Source organism: Sciurus carolinensis, chromosome 1 (assembly GCF_902686445.1).
Source record: "Sciurus carolinensis chromosome 1, mSciCar1.2, whole genome shotgun sequence".
Classification (NCBI taxonomy): Eukaryota; Metazoa; Chordata; class Mammalia; order Rodentia; family Sciuridae; genus Sciurus; species Sciurus carolinensis.
Genome location: NC_062213.1, coordinates 162,419,086 through 162,440,268, shown reverse-complemented (window position 1 = coordinate 162,440,268; position 21,183 = coordinate 162,419,086). Strand labels below are relative to the sequence as shown.

Genomic DNA, 21,183 nt, shown 5'->3' with positions numbered 1-21,183 from the left:
GAAACAAACTCCATACCTTCATGAGATTTGCAGAAAATGAACGAAAGACACAGACTTCATAGTTAAAAGATGAGGATTTGCATCTCAGTTCGACATTAAGAGTCAAGCAGTGCAGGACACATTGCTTAATATCTTTGAGCTTTAGTTTCCAGAGGAAAAAATGGAAGCGATTCTTGCTTCTCCAAAAAATGTGGTATTGCAGAAAGAACACTGGATTACAAATCAGTGAGTCCTTTAGCTCCAATCCCAGTTTAGTCATTTACTTGAAATATGTACTTAGATAATTTGCCTAATTCCTTCAAGTTGTTTCTCTCCTGTAATACTATTTTTCCTTCCAACCTAATAAGTTAGTTTTGAGAAGATAATGTAGGTTAAAAAACAAAAACAAACAAACAAAACAACCTTATGTGGTAAAGTGAATAAACTAATTTACTATCATAGCAAAGTAAAAACTTAGGCTCTTTTTGCTGAGATTAAATATCATTTCAGGACAAATTTTTAAGGAATTATCTGTTTCTTTGCCTGCTGAAAGAGGATAAACCTAACGGGTTTCAATTCTAGTCCTGCCACTTCCTCACTAGGACCTGTGGTTGCATGTCCCACTGTACATTCTGTCTGCTAGTGTTGATGGTGCCCCTCCTCAACTCCAGGGCTGGAGCCCAATGAGTCCAGGTCAATCAGGATGATCCTGTCCCTTGTCTTGTAATTGCTTCAGGATGCAGTTAGAGTGTTGAAGGCTTTGTTGCAATAGTTGTAGGCTGAGTTGCTCTTTCCACTTGGGTATGAATGAAGCATGTAGCCATGAGAGCTGCTGATAGCCACCTTAATAACATAGGGGAAAAGTGAAGCCACAGTTGAGAAAAATCACAAAGCAAAATATCCATTGCTTTGATTACATTGTGATGCTCTGGATTAAACTATGCTGAAAGGTCACACTTTTCTGGGGTTTTCTGTTAGATGAGGCAATATATCTTCTTGGTTCAGTTTGAGTTGTTTTTTCTGTTCTAATAAGTAAAGCTTCTTCCTGGTCTTTGATAGCCAAGCCATGACATTGCCCCTCTAAATTTCAGTTTCCTGATCTCCAAAGGGGACAGTATAATATCTATCATTTATAGGGTTGAACTGAGAGGTTCAAAGGCACTTTTACAAAGCAGACATTTGATTTAAAAAAAATGGTTATGGTTGGACCTCTAGACTTTATGATGCCTTAAGTACATCATTTCACTTAATCATTGCATCAAACCTCTGAGGACAGTAAATAAAGAAATGAGGATTACAAAGTTTCAGGTGACCTGTCCAGGGTCCCAAGGCTAGCTTCCAAGAGGCAGAGATTTCACAAAATGTGACTGTTTCTCCTTTTTTCATTCTTTTACCCTTTGACCAGATGATTGATGTTGAGTATACAGTGGTAATAAAATATTAATTGTATGTCCATAATGTGACAAAAACTATAAGGTATTAAATATATACCAATAAATACACACATTCTCTTTTAGTTTTAGAGGATACAGTTTCACAATTATCTGTATTATAAAAGAGATTAGATTGTTTGTGCCTTCAATTTACTGACCTCATGATCCTAATGACTGAGCTAACCAGGCAACATTTAAATCTTAAAGGAACAGGGATAGTGCAGACAGTAACAAGAAAAATTCTACAACTAAATGTAGAACGTAAAGAGGTTGTGTGTGTGTGTATATATATATATATATATATATATATATATATATATACATCTTACATTCTAATTGCTATTTGTTCTTGAAACCCTGGATCAAAATGTAGTTATTTCTTTTATATTTGATTCCATGGGTTAAAAAATATCTTTTTCACATAACTACAAAGTATTATCTCTATTATCTCTGCTTTTTCTGACATGATGTCAACTTGCACATGTTTTCTTAGAAAGTCTGAACAACACAATCAGATGTGGCAAGGGGGTGGAAGGAAAAATAGACTAGGGTTCTCCACTACACTATTTTCTTAGGAAATCTGCAGGGAAATCAAACACTGTGTTTTACTGTTTACCTCTGGGTGACATTCTCCAAACGTCTTTACATGTTATGGAGTGCCTCTTACGAAACCCAATCACCAGGAAAGTGAAGAATGACAGTATGGAGAACAGGCACTGTGAATTTCTCCCTTACAAGTGTTGTCTTGTGTGCAGATCAAGAAATATCTTCTAAGCTATATAATAAAACCATGGAAAAGAAAAACTGACTCTGAACTTGTCTTCTTAACACTAGGCAAATAATTTGTCTAAGCAAATTTAACAGCATTAGGACACATCCTAAATGAGACGCCACAGGCTCCCACAGGCAGGTAGGGTCCCACTCTCCTATGCTGTCTCACCCCTGGCTTTCCATGCAATTTTGATAGAACGGTCTAAAAGGAATACCTGAAAAAATCATCCTGCAGACAATACAAGTGGTCTCAGATTTTATATTGCAAGATGTTTACCTGTATTGAAGCCACACATGAGGAAACAAAATAATGAGAGTAGAATTTTTTTCTTGTCTTTTGATAACTTACAGATATCTGAGAGTTGTGGAAAATAGATTGGTAGTTAGACATAGCTTTTCTCTTTCTAAGTAAGGGACATTGAGTATATTTTTTAAAACCTCTCCAAATCTATTTTTCAGAGTAAAATGAAAATAAAATCTTTCCACAAGGTGGTAGAATAAATGAATACAGGGTCCAGCTCATGGTAGATAATCAAAAAAGTAGTTTCTTTCCCTTTCAATTCCCTAAAAAATTATTTATTCAATATAATGTGTTTTAAGAAAAATGTCTGCCTTAGGAATATAACTAGAATGTTGCTAGTCTTCACCAGTTTGGGAGTACAAATAATACTGTATAATTAAACTCATATTTTAAAATTTGCTCCCAAATTTATATAATACAGCAATTTCTGGGCATCACTGGGACTTGTCTTGTGCTTCTTTTCTCATCTTTCTCCTCCAGCACTTTTGCTGATGTCTAGTAGTCAGGTAGATAAACATGGGGGCAGCATCTCACTCCTGCTTCTCCTAGCGCTATCAATAAGAACAGAGTGGCTGTCTTCTCTGAGAATCTCAGAGATTTCCAAGCTGTAATACTGTTGAGGACTCAAAAAGGCATGACTTTCTCTTAAGACTGTACCAAACACGCTGTGACAGCATGAAAATGACCCTCCTTCCCAATTTTGTTGTTTGTTCTATCGCCTGAACCAAAAACAGCACTTCTTGCGCTTATCTATGGAAAGGGTTTCTTCAGCATCTGCCTGTGACTATTTCCTTTGTCATCCATAGGTGAAGCAGGAAATTTTCTCTCCCAAGGTCCTAGTTTCCACACAATTTCCACTTTCCCCACCAATGCCAACCATTTCCTGCAAACGGATACCTTCGAACTGTCCATTTCCCAATTCATCATAAACACCCAGACTCTGGAACTCAGTTTAGGCTGAAATCCTATAACAACTATTGCACATTCAGATTTCTTATCCACTAGGGGTCTGCCTTTCAAATCAAAAGGAAGTATCAGAGATTAAGATGTGTAATATAAATTTATTCTGTGACATTTTCTTCATTAAAGATATTTAAAAATAGATTAAAATACATCAATATTTTATGAAAAATAAATGCCCTGTAGAATTTAGATAATATCTGTAATACACATGATTTGACCCTGAATATCCCCTTTTTTTATTTTGAACATCATTTTTTTAAAAGTAACATAAAAATGAAAAGGATTGCTGTATTCTTCACATGTCCTGAGTCTCATAAATTTTAATTCAACTGCCAGTTCTTTTCTCAACTATGTATGTTAATGGTATTTGCTCCTGCTTTTGGATCGGAAGAGTATCTATTTTCTGTTTCTTAACAGTGATATTTAGGTCCTCTTTTTCTGATTCTTCAAGAAAATGCTTCATGCTGAGTTTGAATAGTAATCGAGGGTCTGGTCCAGAAAGCGGCGGGCAATTACAGATCTCTCGAATTTTGAGAGCCTATAAAGAAAGAATACAGTGCAATTCCTGATATATTTTATGCAAAACAATCAAATATAACACATTCTGTATTTTAGAATAAAATTCATCTTAATTAAAACACATAAAAGATAACCATAGATAAATTCATGGTAAGAATCTACTTCCCATCCTGAGCTCAAATAATATTTTTTAAACAATGACAATTGTATCTATAACAAAAACTCTGTAAAGGACAAATGAGTCTTAGATCTACCTCTATAGTTTCAGTCAAATTCAAGCAGATCCTGAGAATAACCATTCAGATTAACAATAATCTGAAGATTCTTAAAGAGTTTTTTTTTTTTCAAGAAAAAGAAAACAATAGAAAATACATGTCTGAACATACTGAAAAAAAAGACATAACTTGGACAGCAAGGGATGAAATTCATGCAAAAGTGGAAAAGAAAACAAAATCAAAATCATGACAATTTTTAACTTTAGGAAAAATAAAATGCTGTTAGGGAAGGAAAAGTCATCATAGTACATCATGTGGCTCAGCTACAACTACTGATTAGAGTTTAAAATAAAAAATCTTAGCCAGACCTGGTGGCACATGCTCATAATCCCAGTTGCTCAGGAAGCTGAGATAGGGTACTTCCAAGTTCCAGGACAACATTTGGAACTTAACAAGACCCTGTCTCAAAATAAAAAAAGTAAAAAGGGTTGGGGATTTAGCTCAGTGGTAGAGTGCTGCTGGGTTCAGTCCCAGTACCAAGTAAAAAACAGAAATAAAATACCAAATCATGATCTAACTAAAATTAAAATTTTCATTAAATATTAATATAATTTGTGGAGAATGAGAGAGCTGAATACATGTGTGTGCATGTACACGTATGATAGTGGTAAAAGTTTAGGAGCTTATGTCAGGTCTTCTTTGGTGGAAAGTAAATAAAAGGCCTAAAATTGAAAAGTTAGGAAGTCACAACAAAAGCATGTTATTTAGATAATGTGGGAAAATTTAAAAATTATGCAACAAGTTTGGAAAGTAATTAACCCCAAAACTGAGGGCAGGATGGGAGACTGCTGCTTCAAGTAATTACCCTTAACTAGTTACTTATGTCTAAAGTGGGCACATAAATAACTTTTAAGACCTTAAAATTAAAATATTTGTATTTTAAAAAGTTTAATATTTAGGTGGTTTTAGAAGAAAGATATTTAAGTAAAGTTCAGGTTTTTTTTTTATAGTACTTCTGACTTTTTGATAGTGATATGTATTAAGGGAAGTAAATAGGGCAGAAAAGGCAATAGTAAGCATTTGGGGGATCGGTAAAAATTTTAGAAAGACTGGACAGACAAGATCTAACTAGTAAAACAATGACTTTGGGCCAGGAAGAGAAGACCTAAAGGACATAAGAGATCATGTGGCAACCCTGAGGAAAAGCATTCCACAAAGGAGCGAACAGCAGGGAATGCAAGGGAGATGGAAGTGTGGAAAGGTTGGCGCACCAGGAGAGCACAGGGTCAGGGACAGGATAAGATCGTATGGGCTCTCACAGGTCACAGGACATCCTTTACACTATACTGTGAAAAGGCCTGCCTCTAATGTTTGTAGGGTGCATGGCAAGACTGCAAATGGAGGCCTGGATACCATGTGTCTAAGTATCTACAAGCTAGAATTCAAGATTATAAACTATTACATAAAATATATTCTATTCTCTTACTTCAACAAATATCCATTCAAAATTACCTGTATGTCCAGATACAAAACTCAAATTCTTGAATTTCAGAATGTATAAGGTTGAGGGAGTCTACTCTGGTACTTTCCATTAGACTGCTGTCTGCTCCCCTCTCCTCCCATCCTATCTTGGCAGCCCTGTAAGGGCCTATGTACACATGTATCCACGGGAATAGGTCCAAGAAGCAGACTCAAAAATGTTTGAGCAAGGTACCTGGAGTGTGATGGAGCCCCGATTCTTAGAAGAGAAGTTCCCTTAAACCCCACAGGAGTGTGGGGTGGAGGCAAGCAGTATGCAGCCAGAGACAAGTCAGAAAGAAGTCCTCTTAAGTGGACAGGGCCATGGCAGGAACCAGGGCTAGGAGCACTTCTGATTGATGAGGCTATTCTTTTTTTTTAATTTATTTGTTGTTTTTTTATTTTTACAGACTGCATTTTGATTCATTGAACACAAATGGGGTACAACTTTTCATTTCTATGGTTGTGCACGAGGTAGATTCATACCATTTATGCAATCATACATGTACACCACCTTTCATATCCCCACCCACTCCACCCTCTATGTAATCTAAAGTTCCTCCATTCTTCTCTTTCCCCCCACCTGCATTATGTATCATCATCCAAAGTAAACTAAAGAGGTAAAAGCATCACTTAAACCTCATGGATGGCAGGCACTTAGTCTTATTTCCCTTTGAATCTCATAATATGATGAATTTAAGATATTACCTCTATTATGCATTAATTAAATGTTTGTCAAAGTAGACTGAATTTTAAAAACAAGAAAATGTTTCCCTGCTATACAACTGAAATAAAGGGAAAGCCAGATCCTCAGGGTGAGTTACTGTCCAAACGGGGATACTTTTGAGGGTGCAAGAGATGCCATTGATATTTACGCCAGACTTTAGGCACAAGTCAAAAATTTCTTGGCAGAACTGCAATATATAGGCACTCTTCACAAACATACTGATTTTCTTTTCCAAGTAAGAAGTTTATCTGTCATGGCTGCTATACCACATGTCTAAGCCCCATACTGGCATCAGTAAAGGGGGAAAGTATGGAGTCTAGCAGAGTAACAGTGGGCATAGCATTCAGCATTTAGCAATGAAGCAGCACACAGAGAACAAGAGAAAAGGAAGCCTCTCAATCATCAGTAAAAACTCTTAAATTCTCTTATTCAGTCTTTTTATATATTACAAATAATTAGACCACCACACTGAGTAAGGTAGTAGGAACACATCAGTCAGAATAGTCATGGTCTCTGTCCTCTGTAATTTTGCTTTGTATTTTTCTACTGCTGGACATCTAAATTGTTCCCATGGTTTTATCTGGCTTTTATAAATTACCCTGCTTTAAAAATCTTTGTTAGAGAAGATCCAAGATGGTGGAATAGAGGAGGTCACATTCCTGGCTGCTCTCTGGCATGAAACCAAGAAAGCAAATAGGCAGCTTCTCCACAAGGTGAGTGAACAAAAAATGGTAGGGGGTGGGGTACTTTACTGGAACCTAAAACTGGACAGTCAAAGCAGATAAGGGATACAGGAGGTTGGATATAATAAAATAAGGAAAAAGTATCCAGTGGCATAGCCACAGCCACAGCCAGGCCCAAACCTCCAGCCAGAGAGGTCACTCCATGAGCACAGAAACGGGTAATTAAAGGAACCCGCGTTTTGGGGAGGCCGGAGGTGTCTGGGTATGGAGTGCTTAGAGAACAAGGGCATTGCCCAACAAACCCGAAGGACACGCTGCACGATATCAGAGTGTGGGGAAAGAGGCCACCATCTCTCCAGGCAGCACACAGAGGACAAAGGAAGGGACCATTTTGCAGCTGCAGCACGGGGGACCAGCAACTGAGGAAGCCGATTCCTGGCAAACCCAAGTGTGGCCCAAGATACAGGCCCAGTAAACACACACTGCATGACACAGAGCGTGCTTAAGTGACCAGGAGAAAATCAAACATAGAGAGAGGTTTACACAGGGGACAACTGGTCATGGAAACCCACCCGGCTCTACCTCACCCCTCCAATCCAACTGCTTGCAGGACCAGCTGGGAGAGTTGCATCTGGCCAGGAACTCTGAAGGGTGGGGGCGGGAGAAACTGTTTGGAGACTGAACCCGAGACCAGGAAATGTGGGGTCTGCAGGTAACATAGGGGACCAAGAATTGACACCCCCACCGCACCAGTTGAACCCAGGGGACCTCTGGGGTAAAGTCCCCCAGCGTGGACCAGCAAGTACTGGGCACTGGAGGTGCCCGATTTAAAATCTCCAGACCAGCTGGCATTCAGCATAGAGCCTGGAGCCCACCTAAGCCTCAACCCTGCCTCCAGGAACTCCGCCTACGGGATCACTTCTCACTCCAGCCATCCAGAGGGTGGGGCAGCACACTCCACAAGACCCCACCTCAAACTGCTGGGAGGAGAAACAGAATATTCTGAACTCCATGGAAGGAATTCTTCAACTTTTCATCAAGATTTTTTAAAAATTCTTTTCACTGTTTAATTGTGATCTTAATGGTACATGGACATTAATACAGTTCCCTATTTTTTTTTCATCTCTAGCATATTTAAAGTCAGTTATTTTACATGGGTTTTTTTTTTGTGAAGTAGGATGTTTGATTAGTGTATTTTAGTTTTGTTTTGTATTCTTTTTATTTTTAATTTTTTTATTTAAATTTTTGCTTTGTTTTTTTCTCCTACCTGTTTCCCTTGATTCTCTCTTTTCTTCTGCTAATAGGTAATCTCTATTGCTCTCTTTCACTCTTCCTTTAATCTTTTACTTCTGTCTTCTCTCCTCCTCCCTCATAATCGTCACATCCTATAACACCTGTTCTCTCCCTGTCCACCATTTGAAAATGTAAACCCTTTTGCAAACTTACTATTCTTATTATAGACATAACTGATCATATCATTTCTGTTTATTGTGATAATTAACATTGTAGAAGTCATAGTAGGAACTATTTGGTTTAACCCTGTACATTGTTTGCATTGGTTGTTGTTATTATTTGTCATCCCCTTAATAGTGAGGTACTGGAAACCTTCAGGGACACTAAATCCACAGGGTAGAAATTCTACTACCTCAGATCCATATTATTAGATGGGTAGACACACAAACAACATGAAAAAGCAAAGGAACAAATTGCCCCAAGTAAACCAAGATACTCCAATAACAATTCATCAATACCACAGTGGAAGAAGTGTCAGAGAAGGAGTTTAGAATGTATGTACTTAAACTGATCTGCAAGGTAAAGGATGATGTAAGAGAGCAAATACAGGTAGCAAAAGATTGCTGTAAAAAAAAAAAAGAAATCCTTGAAATGAAGGAAATAATAAACCAAACTAAAAATTGAGTAGAAAGTATCACCAACAGATTAGACCACTTAGAAGGCAGAACCTCAGGCAATGAAGACAAAATACATAATCTTGAAAACAGAGTTGACCATGGAGAGATGTTAAGAAGCCATAAATAGAACTTCCAAGAATTATGAGATAACACGAAATGATGAAATTCAAGATTTATTGGGATAGATGAAGGAGCAGAGATACAAACCAAAGCAATACACAATCTTTTCAATGAAATAATATCAGAAAATTTCCCAGATCTAAAGAATGAAAGGGAAAATCAACTACAAGAGGTTTACCAGACCCCAAATGTGAAAAATTACAGCAGACTCAGATCAAGGTACATTATAATGAAAATACCTAGCATAAAAAATAAGGATAAAATTTTAAAGGCTGAGAGAGAAAATAATAGATTACATATAAAGAGAAACCAATTCAGATCTCAGCTGATTTCTCAACCCAAACTCTCAAAGCTAGGAGATCCTAGAAAAACATATACCGAGCTCTCAATGAAAATGGATGCCAACCAAGAATCCTATATCCAGCAAAATTAAGCTTCAGATTTGAAGATGAAATAAAAACCTTCCATGATGAAAAAAAAATTAAAAGAATTCTCAACCAGAAAGCCTGCACTTCAGAATATTCTCAACAAAATACTCCATGACGATGAAAGGAAAAAAAAGTGAAAACCAGTGAAGGGAGGAACTGCACTAAAGGAATAGTCAATCAAAGGAGAAACTAATTCAAATTAAAAGCTAGAAATAAACCAAAATGCCCAAGAACACAAATCATATCTCAATAATAACCTGGAATGTTAATGGACTAAACTCATCAATCAAAAGACATAGACTGGCAGATTGGATTAAAAAACAAGACCCAACAATATGCTGTCTCCAAGAGACTCAGTTCTTAGGAAAAGACATCCACAGACTGAAGGTGAAAGGATGGGAAAGCACATCACTCACATGGATCATGTTAGCAAACAGGGGTTTCTATCCTCTAAAACAGACCAAGTTAGGTAAGCTGCAGAATTGTAATTACACAATTGTAATATTACCTTAATGCATTTTTAACAGCTGTAGGGTTGTTTTGATAGCTCCCTTTCCATTGATTTTTTTCTTGATTAGATTTGTTACATTTTTATCAACTTTTAGCTATATTATTTCTTTTCTACTTCACATATTTCTGCTCCTACTCTTATTTTTTCCTTCCTAGTACCTAATTTGAAAATAATTTGATTGTTAATCTAGCTTCTTTCTGATACAAGTACTTTAAATTGTAAGTGTTCATTTGAATACTATTTTGTTTCAGGGATTCTGATATTTTAAGATTTTATTATCACTTAGTTCAAAGCACTTTTTATTTACTTTTCTTGTGCTTTCTTCTTTGATCTGTCAGATATTTATAAGTATGCTGTTTAATTTTGAAGGAGCTAAGATGTGGATGTGGGGTTCTATATATCTTAAGGTGATTGATTTCTAATGTAATAAATCATGAAGAAACAGCCTGCATGATTTCAAATTTTTTAAATTTATCAAAGCTTATTTTATGACAGAATGTAGTCTATTCTTATTAATTTTCTAAATGTCATTCTTGTGTATAGTTCTCTATAAATAACAAGTAGGTCAAGGTGGATGATAATGTTGTTAAGCCTTCTATATCATTACTCCTTCCAGCAAAATAAGGTGGTTTAAAATCTCTAAATAGGATTGTGGATTTGTGCCCTATATTATGGTTATAAAATGTTCCCTTTTATCTCTGAAAATACTTTTTCTTGAAATTTATTTTATATTAATAGTTCTACTTCAGATTTCTCATGAAAAAAAAAAATCTTTGTTAGCTGGGAGTGGTGATACTTGCATACAATCCCAGCAACTCAGAAGGATCACAAGTTCAAGCAAGGCTGGGTCCCTTAGTAAGACCTTGTCTCAAAAATAAAGAGCTTAAAAAACTACAGAGTGAAACTACTCTGTATGATACTATAATGGCAGATGCATGCCATACATTTGCCAAAACATTTTATATCACCAAGAGTGAACCCTTATATGAATGATGAACTTTGGGTGATAACAATGGGTTGGTGTAGGTTCATCAACTGTAACAAACATGTTACTCTGCTGCAGGATTTTGATTGTATGGGAGTCTGTATCTCGGGTCAGGTATATCTCTTACCTGCCTCTCAATTGTGCTGAAAACACTGTTTTTTAAAAAATTCAGAGTTTATTTTTTTGAAGTGGCTTAGAAGTAAAAAGGCAGGAATCAGACCTGTTTTACATCTAATGTTTTCACCAACATGTTTTTTTGTGCTAATACTTGTTTGTAACACATGATATGCTTCTTGAGTAAACTTCTTTACTGAATAAATGTACTTTGAAATGTTTGATCTATTTCTTTAATTGCTAGAAAAGCTATGTATCTTTCATAAAGTTTGATATTTTTTACCTTTGCAGTGCCTTTATGCTCTGCTATGATTCTTTTTTATTTATTTATATTTTTACAGACTGCATTTTGATTCATTGTACACAATGGGGTACAACTTTTCATTTTTATGGTTGTGCACAATGTAGATTCATACCATTCGTGTAATCATACATGTACATAGGGTAATGATGTCTGTCTCATTCTATCATCTTTTATACCCCACCCCCTCCTCCCTCTCATTTTCCTTTACATAATCTAAAGTTCCCCCATTCTTCTCTCACCCCCTACCCTCCAGCCCCCTTATATATCATCATCCACTTATCAGGGAAAACATTCCGCCTTTGGTTTTTCAGGATTGATTTATTTCACTTAGCTTGATATTCTTCAATTCCATTCATTTACCTGCAAATGCCATAATATTATTGTTCTTTATGGCTGAATAATATTTTATTGTGTATATATACCACAGTTTCTTTATTCATTCATCTGTTGAAGGTTTCCTATCACTTTTTTCATGTGTAAACTCTTTCCTCCTACTATCAAAGCAAAATTCTGTTAAATACCACATGCATTTCTGTCAAAGCTTAATCTATTATATTGCATAGTAAAATTTTATCTGATATCTGGATAAAATATTTTTCCGAGTTTTTGCTTTTCAGTCTGCTCTTACTTTATTATGTATTAGGGTGCTAACATCTCTTTAAGCTTTACAAATTCAACTCCATCTTATTAAATATCCCTTTATGTCTTCAAAAGTAAGTAATAGTGTCCTAATATACTGCTGCCTTTCCATTCTTTTTTTACTTTGTTTTCTTGTTTAACTCATGTACTGCACATAATAGGCACATAATAAATACATGCTGAATTTTAAACAAACATGTAGAAACCTGGTTATGGATAAGTCATTGTGATGTCATAAGGAAAACATTCTAAAGAATTTATAGCCTAAAAGAAAGCAAAAAGGTACTCTATTGACAATAATGTATGCTTCTGAGAATCCTGAGGAAGATCTGAAGTAAATATAGAATGAGCCAACCTAAAGAATCCAACCAGAAGTGCATGGACACTGACTGTTCACTTTGTGCCTTGCATTGTGCCAGGTATCATTCATATGTTATCTAAACTGATGTTACAATGTGAGTCAGAGGTTAAGACTTGGGCCTGGTGTAAAATACTTATAAGGAGTGCAGGCAATGAAGGAGAGAAGCTGGCAGGACCTGATTCACACAAGTACACAAGTACATAAAGCAAACCTTGAAGATATTGCAACCCTGATTTTAAATATGAAGAAAACCAAAGGTTAGATATCCTTTCTCAAAGTTAATTGGCTAGGTCAGAAACAAAAGCCAAGATTCCTAACACCACTGCTATTTTTTTTTAACAATACAACTTCCTATGAGCCTATTTTCCCCATCACCAACTATTAATTTTCCTACATGCTAATGTTCTATAAGGCTGTGGAAGTGTTATTCAATTCTACTGCCAACTTTTCTATTTTTAGCCCACTATTATGTTGCTTATTTTTTCCTATTATTACACACCATGCACTCATATATTCATAGGCATCTCAGAAACTGTCACAGGCACTAAGGAAACAATGAACAGGGGCCTTACATTCTAGGGTAGAAGACAGACAATAAACAAGTAAACATCATTTTAGTTAAGCACATGAAGAGCATGAACAGCGTGTTGTGTAGAGAAATGAAGAATGACTGCATGGAAGAGAGGCTACTTGACACTAAGGGATCAAAGAAAACCTTCAGGAAGGTCACGCTTGTGTGAAGAACTGAAAGCAGGATGTTCCAGGCAGAGAAATCAGCAAGTAGAGAAGCTATAAGAGGAAACAAGATTGATGTAAAATGGCTGGAAACAAGAAAAACCTGAGGGTATGGGACAAGAACTGATAAAACAGGAGAGGAAGGCAGTGTCCAGATTCTGTGATTTGAAGACTGAGTAATGAATTTTTATTCAAAGTTTCTGGTAATTTTTAAGCAAGGAAATCACATTGAAGAGATCATTCTGGACATGTGTTGAAAACAGGGTATTAGGAGTTGAGGTGAAAAATGGAACAGGAAGACTGATGGGAGATGCCTATCGTAGCTGGGGAAAGGTGATGGTGACTTGTACCAGGGTGGTGGCAATGGTGAAAGAAAAGGACATATTCCTAATGCACTGTACATGAAGTCAAAAGACATTCTCTTGGATAGGATGCAGACATGAAGAAAAGAGAAGTAACAAAGATGAACCCTACATTTCCTTCTGGGTGAAAATAGTTTTTCTTTTAAGATGACACCCATGAATCTGAGGACAATTTACTTGCTTGTGATAAATAATTATTGAAAAGTAGTATTCTACCATCTGATGATTAATGAGACCATTCCAAAAATTCCTTAAAAGCTGTATTTATCCAAAAACTATTACCCTATGTAAATATATGATTACACAAATGGTATGCCTCCACTTCATGTACAGAGAAACAAGATGTATCCCATTTGTTTACGATAAAAATAAATTCTTAAAAAAGGTGTATTTATCAAATTGTAGAAATAAAATCATTTATGTTAATGAAATGACATAGGGTGAATCAGACACTTGATAACAACCCTTTTTATATTTTGAGGCTGGAATTGGTAATTGGGTAATTGTTCTTTCAACTAGTGAAAAAATTCTCCAAAGTAAATCCCCATCAGGGATAGATGCCCTTCTCTTTCTTCATTTGTTAAAACTCTATGGGTTTATAATAATTGTTAGTTTTTTCATTTCATTTATTTGCACCTAACCTCTTTCCAAAATTAATTTGAAGAAGTTCATTCTAGTTTACTATAGTTTTTCCAATTCTAGCTGCAATTACTCTGGCAATTCATACACGTACACACATGCACACACTTTAATTAATGATTTTAACCTGAGCTATCAATTAACATCATCTAACTAAAAATATTCTCCCAAATAATTTGGCTTTACAGTATGTTAATTTTTGTCTTCGCCAGATACTATTTTCATTTTATTCTTTTTCTAACTGATCCAATGATTATCACCTTAACTAAATTTCCCAAAGAATCAACATTTGCCCTATTCTTTATTCCTTCTTAATTTTATTAATTGTATTTCCCTTGCTAGAGGTACTTATTATGGTTCTCTACTTCTTTTCTCTTATTCTCTAATTAACAGAGATTTAAATTGATAAAATTCTTTTTAAATATGGCTTTGGCAGCAACCCATATGAACATAACCACATCATTAGAAAATTTATTTAAGGTATTCTCATGTTGTTTGTAGATTTATCTCTTATGTATAATGCACATCATTTAAATTTTTATGTGGTCACTTTCTATGTTTTGAAATTTTAAATCACATTTTATATCACAAATGTAATATTTTGTGAAAAATCTATGTGCATTTGAAAATGTACTCCTTTTACTTAGCATTTTGTTTCTTATGTCAATTTCACCTTATTTTGCAGACTACACAACTGAATTTTTAAATTCCTTACTTGTTTTGTGGTTCTCACAACGTCTTACTATAAAATTAAGAATTATATAATTATATAAACTAAAACTGAGCAGTTGATCTAGTTCTTGATCATTGGTAGATTCTGGAAAGAGCACTGATGCTACTGAGTAGTTCATTGACATGTTGTTAAGAGTTACATTTATGAAGTATTTTCCATCTTAAAAGAAAATAGTATCAATGTGGCTAGATATCATACCAAAGTGTACAAGTTCTTTTGGTGTTTTTTTTGGTTTTCTTTTCCCCTAGATGTAGACTTCTTCAAAGTCTGAAAAGTAAAGTCCAACATCATTCTTACTCTGGTGTATCTTTAAATTTCTGCTTTTTACCTAGGTAGCTGGTAAGAGTCTATCTTTTCAATGAAGACTGAATCCTTCATAAATTTAAATAACTGAGCTATGCCATGTCAGCAGTTTTCAAGCATGATACTCTGGGAATCTTCTAAAAGACACATCTTTAGAAATGGTATCTAAATGACAAAAGAAAGTGATATAGATGCCACAAAAAATTGAAGACACAAGTAAAGAAATGACCGCATCTGTCCCTCTTACTGTTGCACGCAGCTTGGATTTCCTGGTGTCCTTCAATATTCTTTCATGTTTTAGACAATTTTTGGGTTTGAGTGTTTTAATTTGGTTGTGCTATGTTCCTCTACCTTCCACATCACTGAGTCTTTGTTCTGGGGCATCAATTCTGCTTTAAAGCCTCCATGAAAAGTTTTACAGCTCTGCTGTATTCGCAAGTTTAGCAATTTTCCAAAAGGAACATATCTTACATTTGTATAGTTGTTTTTTCTTGTTCTGTCGCTCTGAAGCAGTCAAGTCAGGCTTATCATGCCAGTTTCAGTTGGTACTGCTTTTGTAGGAGTTCTTGCCACCTCCTCTGCCCTCTCCAGCAGTGAAATTTTAAAATTACACCTGAGACTTGGTTTTGATTTTTTTATATTTTTCCAAGACTTATCTTATTAGGAGACAATGGGCATTTCTGAGGTTTTGTTTTCTGATGTTATTACTGGATTTAGCTTAGATGAGGTTCCTTGGGGTCCTACCAGTTAAGGATACTGAGATATTCAATAAATCTTTTAGAGAAAATTACCTTTATCATTCTTCTCTTTTCAGCTGTTTTTTCCAACTCTTGTTCACTTGTTATCATTCTGATTTTTTAAGTCTTTCTACCTCTTAGATTTGCTCTTGAATAGGAGAAAAATGTAGCTTCAACATTTGTTATTTCAGTAATGTTGATTTGGCTGATCTAACTTCCTTCTTCACTGTCTGGTATATATTCCTCCTGACATACACTGAGGTCAGCCTCTTCAGATAGAAAAGGAAGACGGTTTCTCAATTATTAAAGCTCAGGTTGAGAACCAGATAATTATAGGGTATGAAATTATTACCCCACAGTCTCTTGTTGGCTGTATGGGGAAAAATTTCTTGTTGGCTGTAAAGGGAAAAACCTAATGTGCGACTGAAGAGTCAGGAAAAAAAACTGATAGACTCCGGGGTGTTTGAGGTAGCCAGTATTAAGAGACGACCAATGCAAAACAATGCACAGCATAATACACTGCCTAAAAAGTGCATTTGCCAATTTGGACTTCAAATTACAAGTGTGTGGAGAAACAAGTTAGATGATACCACAAACAAGCAATCAGATAAATCTAGAATCTAGAATATGGGAGTAGATCTATTCAACAAGTCAATGACATATTGAAAAGTAAGATAAAAAGGGAGGGGTACTCTTCCAAAGTGAAGGAGACTGAAGGGTCATGAGGACAAAATGCAATATGTGCACCACAATGAATCCCAATCTGAATAAATCAACTGTAAAACTCTATTTTGAGACAAAGAAATCTAAATACGGACAGAATATTTACTTTTAAGGAAAAACTGTAAATTTCCCTTAAGCAGATGTTATATAACAACCTGGTCTCAGTATATGAGAATTGGCCCCAACATATCATCATACCAGAGAGAGGAGACAGATCTAGAACTGCACAGAGTACAATTTATTGGGCCCTTACTGCCAGAAACGTGATCCTGGGTAGCAGCAAGACCAGTTAGATCCCTTCAGTTTGAGTCAGAAAGAGGGGTCATATATATTGGTTAGGTCAAAAGTTTTATCTATTTACAGTTTCCAGGTAAATACAGGAAAACCAAGTAAGATTACTCCAAAGTGATCATGGAGATGACAACTCAAGTTAGCTGCAGCCATGCTAAACTGAACTCATGTAGCAGGATAATGATATGCTTATAAAAAACAAAGATACTACTTCCTGAAATGCATATTGAAATATACAGTGAACAAGCTCAGGAAATGCCACCCCTAAGTATGGCCCTTGGGTATGCTAATTACTTTGAACTGAGAATATTTGGAGAACAGAGGAGGAAAGCAAGGCTTTCTCTATTATCTGCCTAAAGACAGATGCTCCTAAAGGAACTCAACTGTTATGAATTTCTTCTTGGGTAATCTTATCAGAGAAGATTAACTCACATCACAGGAGAGGAGACTAGAGGTTGATGCTATGCCCAAATAATCATCTATTCTTCAATTTTATTAGCTGAGAGACTTTATATCTGTATAACAAGGCAATCTTTATTCACCATACATTTCCTCCCCTTACCCTTCCATAACTTATATCCCACCCCACCCTAGAAGCCCCAATCCTGTTCTTTTCTGTAGTTCAGGATGCTATATAAGATAGCATCCCGAGTCAGATCTCCAAGGATCTGACTCTTAACTTTGAGTTTCATATTATTGTGGGACTCCTGTGCATAGGTATATAATTACATATGGTTTTTCTCCTGTTAAACTGCTTTACACTAATTTAATATCTAGGGCAGCCAAAAAATCCTAGAAGTGTAGAAGGAAGACATTTTTGTTCCCCTGCAATGGAATTCAGGACATGTCATCCCAAAATATGACTAATAGTCTAGAAAATGCCACCCCAAATGTCTCTTTAGTACAATAATTATTTTGAACTTACTTAAGAAACAGCACACACAGGAGAAGCTCTGAAAATGGCAGAAGTTACCCTTTTGTTAGGGAAATTTACATCTATAAAGAAAACCTCTTTCTCTGTACCAGGAAGAGAAGGATTACTCTGTAAATCACTAGAGACTCTGAACAATGGAGAGGTACTGACTTAAACCTGCACAACATACCTTACCCTTGTTTACCATGCTTTTCTGACCACCTCCCCATAACAAGTCCTTCCCTATGCTCTCAGTGTTTCAGTTAAAGATATTATTTAAGCCTGAATTCAAAATCCTCATCCTCTTTCCCTGGTATCATTTATGTATACATGAAGTATACCTGTTAATAAAGTTATGTCTGTTTCTCTCTTGCTACTGTACTATTTGTTATAGGAGGATTGTCCTAAGGAAGAACTATGAAGAGTAAAGAGTTATTTTTCCCTCCCAGATAATTAGGATAAAATGCCCTGATGTCTGGGATTCACATTAAAATATATCTTGGGGAGGGGTAGAAAACGACAGATGAAGCAAATGCATAAAAGGGTTGATACTGTAAGATGAGTGAAATATGAGCTTCATTAATTATTCAAATCATTCTCTATTTTTACAAGTATTTTTAAAATTTAAAAATTTAAAACTAATATATTTTAAAATACTTATTCCTCTCTGTCCTCCTTTCTCTTTTGTCAATTTTGCATTTCTGCAACTTTACCCTTCATTTTACATCTGCACTCTTAGTTTTAAATGGCTCATGAAAGTTTTAAATGTTCTTCCTGGAAAAAGAAACCAATCCCTTTACTACCACCTCTATTTCCAACTCCATCCCTTAATTTCTGAAAGCAAGTATATACTTTTCAAAATACCTATGGAGTTTAACTTCAATCTAAAGACTAACTTCACAACAGATCAAAAATTAATGAGAATAGTGGGTTGCTACTTTTAAGAGACAGAACAAAAATATGGTAAGGATGACACCTACATGGCTTCACAATAATATAACAAGAACATGCTTATATATTAGTCTGACAGGATGATATCTGATCAGGTATCTTTTTTCTTAAAAGGAGAAAGAATGACAATAGAAAATAAAAACAAAGAATTATACAAGACCTTGAAACAGGCAAAAAAATATCACTGGGTGCCCTATTAAGTGCACCCTTCTAGGTTATCTGTACTTGTCATAGTCTTTGAGTTATTTCACAATTCTGTAAGTCATAGAAAATTAATAATAATGAAAATGATACTTGTCTATGGAAATGGGAAATGGAAATGAACTATGTCTCATAGGATGAATCTGATTACTGCTCTATAAATGGAGTTTTGCATCTATTTATATTCCTCACTGCCTATATAACTATTAATGAAATAAAAATCAATATGACTGCAGAATGTAAAACATAATAAAAAACAAAAGAAAAAGCAAACATGACTTCCTGAGTCTTAGAGATCTACTGACAGAAGCAAGATCACCACACAGATCATGTCAGGAACTGAGTCTGCCAAAAGGAACCATTTTCTAGCATCTAACAATATTAATGTTCAAGAAATACCAGAGTAATCCAGTTTTTCCTTGATCTGGACATTCTGATAAACCTACAAAATTTATGACCATCCTCCTTTGTATCAGTTCCCAACTGCCAGACTTGATAAAAGCTGAAGTCCAGTTTCTTGCAGAGGAATGCTGGTATGGTCTAACTGCGCCTGAGTTCCGAATTTGCCAATCTATTCTACACCTGAATAAAACTGTCTTTGCTTTTTCCCTTAACTTCATTTATGATAACTTGGCTCATACTATGGTTCTTGAATTCTCCTTTGCACTAGCTATAACAATTAGTTTCCCAAGTTAATTAATGAAAGTTAAGTAAAATTTCTGACATGTATTCATTTTACATTTGTAAGAGTCAAGATTTCATCTTTTGAAAAATTTATACTTCAACTCTTTTCATAATCTGCAATGGACATTGGAGTCTGATTAGCTTTTGACGTGGTTTAAAGTAAATGTGAATAAGAAAATTTACAGTAAAATTTAAAAGTAAAAAATTAGGCCATTTAATATATCAATTGTCCTCTGGAATAAAAAAATAATCAGTCAAGGTTTTAAAACAAAAACATTTTATAGTCAACCACACTTAACACAGGAGAATGATAAAATCCTGTCGTTTGTAACAACATGGATAAATCTCAAGGGCATTATGATAAGTGAAATAAGCCAGGTACAGAAAGGAAGATACTATCTGATCTCACTTATACGTGAAATCTAAAAATGTCAAATTCATAGAATTTCAAAGAATGGCAGCTCTCAGGAGTTATGGTGGAAGAGGTGGGCATGGAGAGATGCTGGTCAAAGGACATAAAAGTTTCAGTTAGGTAGAAGGAATAAGTTTAGAGAGCTATTGTACATCACTGTGACCACATTTACTATATATTTGAAAACTGTTAAGAGTATAGATTTTAAAAGATGCCACCCACCACAAAAAAATAAGCACAGGGAGATGGATACATTAATTACCTTGATCTACTCATTCCACAATGTGTGCAAATATCAAAATATGTCATACCTCATAAATATATATAATTTTAAAAGGTTAAAATAAATAATAAACACATTTATTTTAAGAAAGGCACTTACTATATTTATTCCCAGTAATAACTAAAGAATTCATGGAACAACTGCTGATACACATCAGAATTATTCTACTTTATATCAAGTAAAACAATCACTAATTCATAAAATATAAATAATAATAATTGAGTTTAACAGGAAAAAAGGAGAGAAAATAATGCCAGAGAGACTTCGTGACTGGATTAAAAGCTTCCTTTGAAAGCAGAAAGCAAGACAACTCAAGGAGAGAAAAAAAATCACCTCCAGTTTTTAACATGTTTTTCTAAAAATATCATTACTTGTCCCTCCCTTACCCACAAGCAATTTTTCCTAATAGCCCATTCATTTCAACCTCTAGCAGATACACATCACATACAATATAATGTTTTTTTTAAGGTTTTAGACAATGTTACTGTCAGGCTTCCTGGCTTCATATGATTCAGAGGCCAATTCAATTACAGTAGCTGCTATATGATATTTGCTTTTTCCTCCACACTCTCCATGTCAGACAAAATGAAATTCTGTAAGGTGAGCAGTGTATGTTTGTGTTGGCCAACAATGACATTTCACTTTAATGTTAAACACTCTTATATTTTCTGCTCATGAGATGTATAATACTAATGATTTATTCATTTACTTTGTCCAATTATAAATGCATAAGAA

General features: G+C 35.2%; 1 protein-coding gene across 1 annotated transcript in view; it reads right to left on the bottom strand.

Annotated features, from left to right (window-relative positions):
* Nucleotides 1–3,531: 3,531 nt before the first annotated feature.
* Nucleotides 3,532–21,183, bottom strand: part of Oma1 (OMA1 zinc metallopeptidase) — a 61,355-nt gene continuing 43,703 nt past the window's right edge. The window contains 1 exon segment of the mRNA XM_047529291.1: nucleotides 3,532–3,985. Within this exon segment, the coding sequence (XP_047385247.1) occupies nucleotides 3,773–3,985 (213 nt within the window). The 3' untranslated portion in view covers nucleotides 3,532–3,772.